The sequence below is a fragment of the Syngnathus acus genome, chromosome 2, assembly GCF_901709675.1.
Source record: "Syngnathus acus chromosome 2, fSynAcu1.2, whole genome shotgun sequence".
Lineage (NCBI taxonomy): Eukaryota > Metazoa > Chordata > Actinopteri > Syngnathiformes > Syngnathidae > Syngnathus > Syngnathus acus.
The window spans coordinates 25,481,745-25,496,240 of record NC_051088.1 but is presented as its reverse complement, the minus strand read 5'-3'; the positions used below and the strand labels follow the sequence as shown (position 1 = coordinate 25,496,240).

At 45.1% G+C, this 14,496-nt stretch overlaps 1 protein-coding gene across 2 annotated transcripts in view; it reads left to right on the top strand.

Moving 5' to 3' along the window:
• The first annotated feature begins 4,977 nt into the window (after positions 1-4,977).
• LOC119119696 (neural cell adhesion molecule 2-like) overlaps positions 4,978-14,496 on the top strand; it is a 98,711-nt gene continuing 89,192 nt past the window's right edge. Inside the window, exon 1 of one of the 2 annotated variants that reach the window (XM_037246223.1) lies at positions 4,978-5,210. In XM_037246223.1, coding sequence (XP_037102118.1) covers positions 5,159-5,210 — 52 coding nt within the window. In that variant the 5' untranslated portion in view covers positions 4,978-5,158. The remainder of the gene's footprint in view (positions 5,211-14,496) is intronic. The other variant, XM_037246222.1, reaches the window with a different exon arrangement.

The following is a 14,496-nucleotide window of genomic DNA, read 5'->3' as shown; positions in this document are numbered from 1 at the left end:
GCACACACACACACACACACACACACACACACACACACATACACACACACACACACACACACTACAAATACATGTTGGCACAAATGAGCAGTCGGCAAAGAACAGCGTCGATCATCTCTAAAGGCAAGAAAAAAACCTCCACAATGTTCTTTTCCTACAAAAGCAGTTTTGCAAAGAGGATTTATTACGTTAGCTGTCAAGTGCAGCAGATCATTTGAAATTAAGGCGCAACTCATTTCAACAGCAATGAAAAGTCGGAGTGCTCAACAACGCAACGCAACGCAACGCAACGCAACGCAACCCTTATCGAGTTGACGGTTGGATTTGAAAGTTCTGCTATGTGTTTTTCTTTTTTGTTTAAAATGTCCGACTTCAACTAAAATACTGCGTCGCATTGTGGCCGAAGGAAGAATCCTGGTCAGTAATCGTGCTTCTGTAAATAGTAAATAACTGTTTTGGCGGAAACCGCATGCTAACTAGCGATATGTCACAAATTAGTTAGCATGTGCAAATTTTCCATCTGCATGCTAAAAAAGGCTTCCAAAGCAACCTCATGAGGCATTTTTTTTTGACTGGTACAGAAATGAAAAACCGAAATCGCCATTGTGTTGCGTGTCCAAATGTGAATGCCGTTGATTAATCGATTGACCGTGAAAAGGCAAAATGAAGCCTTACTGGACTGAGTAGAGTAGCGCGCATTTTCTTCCCTGCTGAAAACAAAACTGGCCTGCAGTGAGAAGTGGCTCATTATTGCACTTTATTTGATTGGAATAGCTTTAATAAACAACTTCAATCATCATCACAATTGAACCAATTAGACGCTATTGTATAAGTTTTCTGTTTCTTTTTTTTGGAGTCTACTTCTGTTGCGCGCACACACAAGATTCCAAATCTTTCCGGCTGCATCTAGCGATATGAGAGGGGGGGGGGCGTTATCAGCCTCAAAGATAAGCATAACACCAGAAAAGGGGCATGAAAAAGGTCACCCACCCGGTTTGACTTCAGACTGGCAAATTGGAAAGTTGAAGATATTCAGAAGTACAACCACAGACATTTCAATTGTTTTGCCTTTGTTACCGCTGAAGCTATGATTTCTCTTTGCACTTGAATCACTCTGTGTTTCCTTGCTCCGCATTGTGAACATCTAAAGGTGCGAGAATAAAAGGACCGTAGTACAGAAAGTACACAGGTGAGGACTACTGAGTATCAAGTGGCATCATACCGCGGATAAGTGGAGCTCCTGGAGCTCCAGCAGGTCCATGGCAAAGCAAAATGATTATAAGGCTGCAACAGTAAAACATGCTTGGATAGGCGGCGGCGGCGGTGGCGGCGGCACCCGCGCCCTCAAGATTTAAACAGTCAAGTTGTATTATTATGTGTTTATTATGAAAATTGTAGACGCTGCTTAGGAAGTCCTTCAGTGTCAAGACCGTACTGAATGCTTTTTGAGGAAAAACTGATAAGCAAATTACATCTGGAAAAAAAAATGTTTCAGGTAAAATAGTTGACAGATTATTATCTAGATTAATATATTATTATATATTTTTTAGAGAACTAACTCAACGAGCTATGTATGCCCAGATTTTTTTTTCCTCCATAGTTTGTTTGAAGTACAGGAGGAACACTAATTTACAAAGTCTAATTATGCTGCAGAAAAGAGCCATACGCATATATTCAGAGATCATAATAATTAATGCATGCTTTCTTGAGTGAAAAACTAGTGCATCTAATGAATTCTCACACGCTTCGAGTCATGTACAAAGCAGATAACAATATGCTACCAAATAACATTCGACAAATGTTTTTGCGGATCTGAGACCTGAGAGGTACCAAAGATTTTGAGAAACGGCTTGTCCGTACCATTCATATGAATATATAAAAATATATATGAATATGAATATATATATATATGAATAAATAAAATGCTTTGGATCTTTAAATTGATATGACTGGTGTCCCGCTTTTCAGTTCATCTGTTTGCCAAGAGTGAGGCACGGAGTGAGGATGTAGACACGCGTTTGGCCTGGCCTGGCCTGGCCTGGCCTGGCTTGCTGCCACTGACTGGTTAGATGCCATATGTTTGTCACTTGTAATCAAAGGGAAGATTGCTCTGTGTGTGATACGCTTGACCCTGCTCTTTCTTTTCAATCGAATTTGTTTGGTAGAGACTGTGAGCAAAGTGAAAGTCACAAAGAAAATGTGCTCCGATAGCTATTTTTTCTTGTCTGGGTGGCACACACTCTGGCGGGCGGGCGGGCGCGCTCACGTTCCACGCCGCTGACGTACGCGCATCCTCCGTCTCTTTCTACCTCAGTCAGTCAGTCAGTCAGTCAGACCTCTGCTTCTGTCTAATTGAGGCGCGGGCAAATACAATTATTGTGAGAATCATCTCTGCCTGATGTGAGGACGGATTAACGGGATTAAGAAGATAATCTGTTGACCCCCTGGCCCCGGCGCAGCATGAGGCCGGGAAGGCAATTTGAGGCAGAGAGAAGAAGCCGAGGAGGGACGGGCTGCTTTAATGAGCGATCTGACCAACGTCTGACCACCGAGAGGCTCGCCTGGCGTGCCCCGGGGGGGTGGCGGTGGGGATTACTTGGAGTGAGACTCCCCTCGACAATCTCACCTAACCATTCACATGGTCTGCAACCCACGCGCTGGTCAGTGCCTTCTCAAAGGCACAAGATATTGTAATCCTAGAATATGAAGTTTCTTTTCTTTTTTTTTTTTACTTTTCACTGCACTTTGACAGGTTACTATGGTAAACAAATTGTAATTGCATAATAAATCAAAAACTCATTATTCATATCATCAAACTTTGAAAGTTGTCATAAGAAATATCGATCTATGTACGTATATCTAGATCAATATCTCTATATACTCAATCCAACTTTATTTCTATAATGCATTTTACAATGGCTGCAGCTGTAACAAAGCGCTTATTTTATAGCAAGGGGACAACCACAAAGACAGTAAAAAGAAAAGTCAATTGAAACTAATAAAAACACAGTAACAGTCTAAATGAATTAGCAAATGAATATACAGTTGCAAGCACCAATTGTCATTGTCGCTGCCGGGACATTTCATGTCACAGTTATTGATCTGCATTACTAGACTGAGATTAAAATACATGATTCATCTTCCATTTCTTTGTGGCAATGAATACAAACGTTTTCTATTATCGCGGCAATCTTGTTGAGCTTTTTAAAAAGAAGTTTCCTACCCGTCTGAAAATAACCTACTGAAAGAACCTTGCCAATTAAGGCTACATTAGTTGCGCAAGCACAGCTTTGTGTGTTGCCATGCTACCTGGGTGAAAATTGGTTCTGGAGTTTTGAAACCACATGGGGAAGGAAAATAAAGCACTTTAGAGTGAAATTTAATGACCCCCCCCCCCACCACGTTATTCAATTTATATTTTGACCAGAACTTTAGGAGAGAAATATTCCTGTCAAGTTGCACTGCAATGTTGTAGTGTAACATCAAACTTCTATGAAGTCAAAAGGGATGACAATCTGGGCCTTTTTCTTTCTTTCCATTTGGATAAGAAGGGCGACCGACCGACCGACCGACCGACCGTCAGTCATAAAGTTAGTTCTGATGTCAGATAGACTTCTGCACTGTAAATCAAACACTTTATTGGTGTTTGGTAACACGTTAGCTTAGCGACTTGCATTAGCTTTGTCTGTTCACTCTTGCCCACTGCGGCATGCTTAGGCAACTCCTCATCCTCGTCGAGTGAAACCACAGCTTATCTTTTGTCAGTGTAGTTTATTTGCCGCCGCAGAAGCGAGGATTAGTTACTCAGAGGATCTGTCTGCACAGCGTGCTTTGGGAGGGAGGGAAATGTTTGTTGAATGAAATGCAGGGACAATGATATGACATGATGGGGCGCCGATTGTCAACTTTTTCAAGGCCCATCACTTATTAGCAAAGAAAAAGAGTGCAGCTTTGACACATGTCAAAGTTGGCAACCTGCTGGGAAAAAAAAGAAGGCAAAAGAGAAATGCCAGCAGCAGCGTTTCAACAGCTTCCCCAAGGCTGTTCAGGTCAAGCTTAAGCAATAACAAATGGCATTGGTGTTTTTATAGCCTAGTAATTCACGGTTCAAACTGTTACCGTTGCACTTGTCTGCACTTGCGCATCCTTCATTGCCTTAAAAGAAGACAAAGTATTGATGTTGCACTTTTCTCAAAGGCAACATCTTTAAGCGCTTGATGTTTCATTTGAAAACTCATTCAATGTGTTCCTGTTTACGCAAAAGATACTAAGATCCATACGGAAGCATTCCGTTCGACATTGACACCCGCAGCTCCAATGATAAAGAGCCCTCCCTGAGCTACAAAAGTGTGTTCAGCATTTGGTTGCAACACGGTATACCTGGGATGTCAACAAGTGATTGTGCGGAATCATACAAATCAACAAATAAATACATGACAATAAAAAAAATAAAATAAAATAAAATATATATATATATATAAATCAATCAATCAATCAAATCAACATCCAGAACAGATGATTGCTACTTGCCAGTTTTTGATGGCATCCTTTCCCCTTCCAAATATGCCTGCTCCATGCGAGCAACTGATTTTGAGTTGACACGAAGCTCAACAATCATGCATTTCAAACTCATTGCAAACAGCATCAATCAACAAACATATTTGCAGTGGCAAATGTTCTACTCGTTACTTTGCTAACATGACTGCGGATGACGACGATAAGTTGGACAAGTGAATTGACTTTCTGATGACTGAGATGACAATATTGGATTTTTCTGCCCAATTTTCCAAAGGCGTTCCACAATACTTTTGTACTTTAGTAGGCTGCGTCTGTGCTTCTTGAGTTCAACACGGGACTTAAATATCAAACTTTTCTTTTTGCCACCTCTGGCTAACTGAGAGAGATTGGCTTGGCAAAAAGCTGCCGGGGAGGGTGCAGCGCCAGCTCGGTGAACGAGCGTGGCAGCGGGAGCGAGCGAGCGTAGAGGCAGGGGCGGAGGAAGGAGGGAAGGAAGGAAGGAAGGAACGGAAGGAAGGAAGGAGTCGATAAAAAACAGTGAACCACAGTCGCCCGCGGAGTCCAAGACGGAGTGGATGAACGGATCCGACCTTTTTCCTTGTACGGCGTCTTTCTATAGCTGCGAAGGAGCTGCTCTACAATGATGCTCCAACTCGTGCATCTCGTGGCGTTGTTGGTGTGCGGCAGTCAAGGTAAAACGTGCGTGCGTGCGTGCGCGCGCGCGTGTACGTGTGTGCGTGCGCGCGCGGAATACCCGAGCTTTGTGACTTTGTGCATAACTTGATTTGGGCGTTTTGAGATGCTGTGGACGGAGAGAGGGGCTGGATTGTTGGACTGGACCTTGTTTGGTAGTTGCAGCACGTCTTTGCAGGAGCCGGGGGGGGTGGCGGTTGAGGGATTATTAGAGGAGAGCTTTCTTTTTTTTTATTTAGAAAAAACACTCTTCTGGTCACTGTTTTCTGTTTAGGTTATTTGAAATGTCATACATACATACAGATACTTGGAACTTGAAGTCGCAAAAGAAAGATTTGTGTTCCATATTGTGAATCGTGCATGCCCCCCACCCACTTCTTCTGTCCAGTCGATCCTAAGTGAGACATTTGCACGGTGCCGCAGTTGTAGTCAGTGATGCCTTTGAGAAGTTTGCGCAAGCTGCATTGTTGCGTCTGTGTCTTGTGTATTGATGTGTGTGCATAAGTGTAGACGATGCCTGTGTCTGCGCTTGCACCCCACGCACATCCGATGAGCAGCCTCATGATTGTCAGAACTGAGTGTCGGTCGGGTAACGCACGGAAACTAAATCACATCGGATCTGCCTGGGGACTGACTGAGTGACTGAGTGATGGTTGCAACTACGTCATCCGCGTTGTCAGTGTGTTGGCAACATTTGCTCACTCGACGCACTTTGCTTTGGAGCTTTGCTAACGAGCACCCGGCGTGGCGTTTCAATCCGATGTCGACGTCTCGCTGCTTGATTGACGTTCTTTCCAGCGGCCTGCAGACTGACACTCACTCACTCACTCACTCACTCACTCACTTACACGACGGCAGGTGGGGGTAGAGGGCTGTTGCGTCTCTCGGCCCACCTTTTGGTGCACTTGCACAGTCGAATGCAGTCTTTCCGAACAATCCGTCATTAATCTCAGGCTGGTGTTTTACTCTCGATCAATCTGAGAAAAACAACTAAACCAAGCAAAACAACAACAACAACGGTCAAAGCTTTTAGTACACTATTTGAAATGGTCTTTCTCCGTTGAAATAAATGCAAATCCCTTGAATCCGTTCCGCGCCCCTACGAAAAAATTCCGTTTGATCATTTCCCGCAGCATACCTGATGATCGTTGTTGGCACAGTGGTTGAGAAATTCAGTTCTTATGTGATTCCTCTTAAGAGCTGTGGCAGCACGTGTTTAACAAATCCATCAATAACCACCCACAGTCAGGATCATTCTAATCATGAAAATGTCCAATTTTTATTTATTCTGTCAGAGTTTAATGGTAGGCTGTTGTTTTCCCTTTTATGATATTGGTGGCGCATAGTATCACACGGAGAGGTGTTTGTTTGTTTGTTTGTTTGTTTGTTTGTTTGTTTGTTTGTCATTGCTTGCGTTGGAAATAAAATGAAAAAGAAAAAAAAAACTGCATGACGTTGTGCGCCACTCCAACCACGACAATGAAAATCGTGTCAAATATATTCCTCTCTGACAGAGTCATGGTATTATTATATTTGTAAAGCAAACATTTTGTCACAGCTCATTTAACATGTAGGCTACCTAGCGATACTGTTATTACAATAAAGCACCAAATAATCGGCAATTATGTAAAAATGGTCGCATGCACAGAAATCGACAGTATACCAAAACCTTGTGTCTTTAAATATAGATCATGACATTTGTTGATGAGATCATTCTGCGGCAGATTGTCAACCGGTGGTCCGTGGCGGTATTGCAGGTGGCCCGCCAAATTGGAAATGGAGAAGAATTGTACCATTTTTAAAAATGAAATTGCTTTATTTATCTAGTGTTGCACTTGATTTCTTTGTGAATAATTGAGCCATCCGAATGATGTCAAATGCAGCTGAGATTCCAGAAATAGATGCAAATAAATAGCCCGCAAAATCAAAGAATATTCCGCCAAAGCAATGGTTCCGGTTCTTGGTTATAATGGCGGCGGCGGCGGGCAGTCCCTTGGTTGAAAAGCCCTGTTCTATCAAACACACTCAACCTTACATTTGGCATGCACTGCTTTGGTGAGCAATCCAAGTTGTGCAAGGAGTTAAGTTGGATGGCACTATTTTTCCCCCAATCTTGTGGTTTTTCCAAACCATATCTGTCATGGATGGACTACAGGGACGAGGCTCGCCCACTAATAGCAAAAAACGGTGTCAAATTGATGCCGATTAAAATGTCTGAGATGGGGGCTTATTTGACCCATTCTGTATTTTTAAAATAATGGGCCAATTCTTCGATAATCTCCTTTTTTCTGCCTCAAACATCCATCTCGGTCAAGCCCCGGTTCAATGACTCAAATTGGATCACTCGTCGCTTGCTGTATTGAACACAACTACCGCGTAGTCTGTGTCGTGTCCTTCATTTAATGAGGTCTCAAGTTTGCGGGCTGCTCATTTCCACAAAAGTCTCGATACAAATTGATGTTCTGCAGATGTGCTGAGGAAGAGGACGTTGCTTTTAATTCTTTTTCTTTCCCCTTGCGAGTTCGACTTCTACCCTAACTGGCATGAAGGCGGAATATGGATGGGCTTTATTCCTTTGTTGCAGAGCTCTTTCATCACACTTTTACCAAGCGTTTTCGTCATCTATCATCTATTCATGGTGGCAAAAGTCCGCTGTAATTGATCTGCCAGACAATACCCGCAACTGAATGGAACGGCCTTGAGCATGAATTAAACAGCAAAAAGTCTCACTGGGGGGAGGAAATCAAATAATCACATGCCAATCGTTTGGCTCCATGTAGCGACTGGTGTTTGTGACTGACGGCGAAATAACCGTGCCAACGTGGCCCCCCAAGCCCGACCCCCCAAGGCCAAATGGAAAAACGTTTGCTTTTCCAAACCGCTCTGTACTTTGCTTGACTTTTTGAAGGTTGATGGATTTGGCTTTTTAGCTAGCGCTGCTTAGTACAAAGAATGACATGGCTGCTTGGGCCGCCAATGTGATGTTAAGTGGTGTCATTAAGCTCTTCCGCCGTATCTCTCAGGGGGAAATGTCAGTGGCTCAGGATTTCAAAGATTGATACCCCTGCGCCCAAGTGCATCATCCCGAGCGAGCCAGCATGTGTTTGAGGTTCGCTCACGTCACCTAGCGCGGCATCAGCCAGCATTGTGGCGGGCTTTGGTGGAACGCCGTGTGCTGTAACGGTGGCAAGGTTTGAGGCATGGTCCACGAGGGAGGCGTCCGTGTGTATAAGGAAGTGGAATCACACCCTGGAGCCCGAAGGAACCCATTTAAGGAACGACCGGACTGAAGTCAGCAGGCCTCCACCTTGTCCAAAGGGCAATCTCATTCTTATGGATATGCTATTTATTCTCCCCATTTATTTGGATCTCATTGTGGGTGCGTGTGCCCTTTAGTGCTCATTTCACCAAGTTCCATCCTCTGCATCATTTTCCTCTAGTTCCATTACCACGCTGGAATCCAAGCGGTCGTGGTGGAAAATAAAGTTCACCAAATGTCTTTTTTTTTTTTGTTTTTTACCTGCTTAGATTGCTCTGAGCTGTGGAGCTGTTCAATTATGAAAGGTTTTCCTATGTGACAAAAACGTTGCTCAAATGTCTTGTTTCAGCACTTGCGCATGCTGTTGAAGTCGTCCATGGGGATTTTGCAGGTCGGCTACCGTGCAGCACTATTAAGGAAGGAAGGAAGGAAGGAAGGAACGAAGGAAGGAAGGCGCCTTGCTCAAAGGCAGTATAAAAGCGCGACAAGATGTGCGGCTAAAGGGATTAGCGGAAGGGATGAAGAGACCTGTTGCAAATGTTCACATTTTAAAAGAGGGTCTTTTTTTGCGGGGGTCGCACAGGGAACAAACAAGCAAGCACGAAATGGGAGTTGAGCATTCAGGAGGTGAGAAATTGGCATATCCGCTGCCAATCGTTCACCTTCCGAGATGTATCCATTCCACCGATCACGGAAATCGGATTAGAGCCGACTCGACGTGATCGGAGGAGGCATCTTACTTTGCTAGCGGCCAAGTCGGCAAGACTTTGGCTGCCGCCCCGTCCCGCATTCCATCCGAAAAGTCTTCCTAGCAGGTTAATGGGCCGCCGCAGCGGGCCAAGATGCTGCCTGACACCGGAACCGGTAGGAGTGCTGGCTCGCCACATTGCTGTGGGATTGAACGCTGAGAATATTTACGCGCAAGGGCTGCTACACGCTCGATTTATGCGGTAGGCAAAATGTGGCTCTCGATAGCGCCTTTGTTTTTTTTTCTTCTCCCCCTTTCGCTATTAAATTCCTAGATTGCAGTCTAGTTTCATAGATAGCAAATGTGTCACGGCTCAATTGGCAGAAGTCTGAGGTTGTACTCTTTATTATTCCTATTTACATTGGGACGAGGCTTTGCCCTCTCCTGAGACGATTTTTGCCCCGCGCACCTTTTCGATTGTGTTGATTTATTCATGGGTTAAAGGCTATCCATCCATTCAGCAGCCATCCTTGGTTGCTCGCACGGAGACAAATGTTGCAAGGCAAAGCAAATACTTGGCAGTCGTAACATGAACTGTCTGTGCAGTGCAAACTCGATAAGAGATTTCATTGTATTTACTTACGAGTTGTAGTCAAGTATTGCATCATATTTTGTGTGCCTCAAGTATTTGTTTGTTTGTTCGTTCTTTAAAAGATTGACTTGGTCGAGTTACTCGACAACTGAGTTGTCAAACTCAACTCGGGGTTGTCAAACTCATTTTTGTCGCAGGCCGCATCGGAGCTCGGGTTTCCGTCGAGCGGCCATTGCGACTGTCCACGCCTTCTATTTGACACAGTATGGGCGACGCAACAATCACTAGTTATGGAATCAGAGACTATTAAACATTGTTCAAATAGTTCAAAAAGGCCCAAACTGCTAGCAATAGCTCTCATTTTTAAAGTGAAGACAATTTGTACTCGATGCACAATTTGTCTTTGCGGACCACATCAAATGATGCGGCGGGCCCTATCTGGCCCCCGGCCGGGCCTTTGGTCTGACACCTGTGAGCTAGTACATTTCCCAGATCACAATTCAAATCAAAGTCCAAATGACTTGTTTGGATGATTTTCACATCTTCATCACTTGTTCACATCAACAATCCTTTTGTCCGTTCTTTGAAAATGTTACAAATGCTGTTTTTGCATCCATTTAAGGGTTTATGGACACGTTGCGAAGAACAAAAACATTTTTGGGGTTAAAAAATAGAAAACGGCAATTGTGTAGATTAGGACGCTACCCCCAACCAACAGCAGCGTTTTTTTGCATAGCACCTCCTGCCTTGCTCGCAGTGCTGCCTTTGAAATAACAAAGTGGGCTAGAGAGGCTGATGGCTTGAATTAGCCAAGGATATCGGAAAGAAAAGGATGTGTGACGGACGGACGGACGGCAGAAGTAGGGTGCCGCACGTCAGCCTAACTCTTGTTTGAATGTTGACGACTCGCTAATAAGAAGGACGCCGCTATTGATAGGCTTGTTTTTATTTTGATGCTGCTTTTTGGTGCTAATAGGCCTGAAGCATTAGCAGCAGAAGCGGTTGGAAATGTCGGAGTTGGCTCCAAAATAGTGACTGATTGATTTAAAGACTGGAGTGGAGAGGCTGCTTCATATGTTATTAGCAGGATGCAAAACGTGCATATTTGATGATCCTTTCCTTTATTTTTGTTGGTTGATTCGATAGCCGCAAATACACAAACGTAGACAAACTGGAGCAGGGCTCGGGGCTAAAGGCTTATCCACTGACTGAGAGAGAGACCGTGGCTTGGTAGGACAGGTGAATGGATCAAATTGTGCGCACATTCCAGAGTCAAGAATTGACAAAAAGCTTGAAACCATTTGTTTGTTCAAAACGTTTTTCACATTCTTGTGACATGGCTTTAGAAATGTCGTTGAGAATTTGAAATAGAGTTTTGGCTTTTGTGGTGAAGCCCATTTTTTCAATAAATCGATAGGATGACGTTTCCATCGCATCCCTTGTGATCAGAAGTAAAAGGTGTTTAAACAGTCGTCTGATGAAGAACTCGGCTCCGATTTTTGATTGCACGCAACGCACCCACCCACCCACGCACCCGCCCAGCTGCCACTCGGCAGCTAAGCAGCCGTCGTGTAAACAGCACCAAAGATCATCCATCTATCTGCCACATGACTTGATGTGTCGCTGGCTGTCCTTGCACGATCGCTTCAAGTTGAAAATGAGAGCGCGTATCTTGAAAAGAGATCGCTCATTTCTTGTCTGGTGGCCAATATGCTTCTTTCTGGGAGGGAAGGAGGGATGGATGGATGGATGGAGGGAGGAGGGATGGATGGAGGGAGGGAGGGAGGGAGGGAGGGAGGGAGGGAGGGATGGAGGCGGTGCTTAATGAGGAGTCGATGAGAGCCGCCGCCACCGGCAAAGACTAGCTTTGCTTTGCTTTGCTTTGCTTTGCTTTGCTTTGCTTTAGTTGTCGGTGTGGGTCGGCCAAAGGAAGGAACGGTCGGCCTCTGCTCTCCTGATTGCCAAAGGAGCTTCAAAGAGAATTGCCGAATGCAACGTGGGCCAGCTTCTTTTTGTTTCTCGTTTGACTTCCGCTTTTGATTTCTTTTTCTTTTCATGTGCTCGCTCCTCCCACGCCCGCCACAAGCCTCATCTGCTTGGGGAGTCAGTGAGCAGCTCTGTTTGCCTTGGAAATTCTCCTTGGTGTTTTTGTTTAGCTGCTAAATTCGACGCTCGCTCTTTTGTGTTAGTCCTTCTTGACCCAAGTCCTTTCACACGGCACAGCTTTGCATCCATCCGTTGCCTTCTAAACAAAGGGAGCGGAACAATGACAGCTCATCTGAAAGAGTTGCAGATGTGAAAAAATAAAATAAATAGTGCAGCGCGCCCGCCCGCCCGCCCGCCTGGCCCGGTCCATAAGCTACGGCACAGCTGCAATGAGAAGCTCGGCCGTGGGCCGCGGCCGCGTGGCCTTTGCCGTGTCCCAAATGAATCGAGCACTCCCACCCGATCAGGGAGTTTCATTTGGAACCGTCACGCAACATAAAACGCCACAGAAATGAGGAGTTCACTGACAGGAGTCCAAGAATAACCTTTGCGTCATGCTGCTCCTCCACCTGCCCAACCTGTCTTCATTCAGGAAAAACCTTTGTTTGCTCGTCTATGAAATGAAAAGACACATCTTTTTTTTTTGCCCCTCTTGGCAACCGTCTAAAATTCCGAGCGGCAAATATGGAGCGTACCAATTTACCCCCGGCCTCTTATCAATACATTTGCAATGGCCGCCGAGATGAGACACGGGAACCAGCTCAGTCACGACTGCGTGCCTCGCAGCGAGGATTACCGCGATGACGAACCACTCGACGCTCCGGACACAAAACGATTCATGTTGTGCCAACCTAAAAAATCTGGCAGCTGTTTTCGTTCACGGCAGAGCCAAGAACACATTTGGAGATAATAACCTCATCATCTTGTTTGTTTCACTTGAAATCATATGCACAAAGCTATTATTGGGATGAATTCATCTCATTGAACTTTTGTTTCTTCAGATTGTAAGGTGACACTAGGTTCCAACACGCTGATGAACCAAGTTGGAATTTTTGGGGAGAAAAAAAGTACACTTCAAAAATGCAAAAAGTACAAATGTGTAATATTTTGCATCATGAAGTCAAGTAGGATCATTTCCCCCCACAGCTCACCTGATGATCTCTCACAGCAGTGTGCCTTTACTGCATGCCTTCTTCCTGTTTTCTTCCAGAAACGATATGAAAAGCTTTTTTTTTTTTTTGTCACCGTGAAGAATACGTGGAGCATTGAAAGCCATCGCTGCTGAAGCTCTTTTTCGCAGCTATTGTACGTATGTTTGACTCATTTTTTGGTTGTTGTTTTTAAACTTCATTGGTAGCTGGCAAAAGGTGTCCTTTTATTGAGGGCGCTGTTTCTGATTTTTGCCATACGCAAATGCATCATCAGAAGACGAGCTGAGAGAAAGAAAGAAATCTTCCAGAGCTCTAATTTCCCCTTTTGTCATGTCAAAATGAAGTTGTACAACAACAATAACTCATTCACTGCCATTGACGGCTATAGACGTCAAAGATGCATTTGACGTCAACTGGCCGTTTGAAATGAAGGGTGTGTGGTGTGAAAAGCGGCTGAGGATGTTGGCTCCAGCCAGACCTTTCATTTTATTGCGAGCGCATGGGGAGGGAGCTCGGTGACGGCGCCCGCACATCCGTAAGACTTGGCCTTTTGGAATCCAAGCAAGTCCCGCTGCGGGCAAAAGACATTTCAGCTCAGAGTTGCCAGTTCACTGTCTGACTTCTGCCCTTAAGCAAGGCAGCGAGCGACTCTCACTTCTCGCTCGCTCGCTCGCCTGCTCGTGTGTGGTGTGCAGTAGCAACAACAGAAAGCGGCTAGTTACTGAAATTGCCCCCGAGGGATTGGAATGAGTATATTCAAAATAAATCAAAGTTCAATGTCGGAAGGACAAAAAGCATTGCGGTCATTATTCTGTTCTTGTTCGTTTGCCAGCGACACCATGCAACATCTAATTAAGCGCACTTGTCGAGACAATTTGGTTTATTGGCGGAAATCGACTGATTTCTTACTCTTGCGCCGCTTGTTGCCAAGGAAGCGGCAACACGGGCTCATCTATTGTCTCCTGCGGCCGGCAAACATTTTGCCATTACTTCTTGGCAATTTTCAATTCAGAAGACGCCGCGGGTGTGTAAGGGGCTAAAAGTGTTTGGTGTGACAAAGCTCGCTCGGCATGACACGCGACTCAGCGGCGTTTGTGTTCGCCGCGCCACGGCTTCAGCGGCCGACCGTTGCTTGTTTGTGACGGTGGGCGGGCGGGTGATGGATGCTCCGAGGTCATCCTGCTGTCAAGTCAAACCCCCGACCGAGTCTGCGCATCGAAAAGGCCTCGGCGATGATGTGGAAAGTAAATCATCAGGAAATAGATGGCTTTTCCACGAGGAGTTCTGCTTACTCTTTAACTCTTGCGCTCGCTCGATGCTTGTTGTGCCTCATGACCGACCGCTCAAGGCTGTCGGTGTGATGAGCGATGACGGGCGGGCGGGAGCTGCCTGCTTCGGCACAATTACATACACACGCCACTACCTTGGAAAGCCTTTCCTGGAATACGTCCGTTGGAAATTGGGAGTTCAACTCATCGATGGGGTTCCTGCCATGACGTAAATACCAGAGGAGAAAATCCGGATGAACCTGTCAATCAATCCAAGTCACCTGGATGAAAATTGGACGTTTGTGTGGAACCCTTGTCAGATTTGGGGAGAATTTTCCCAA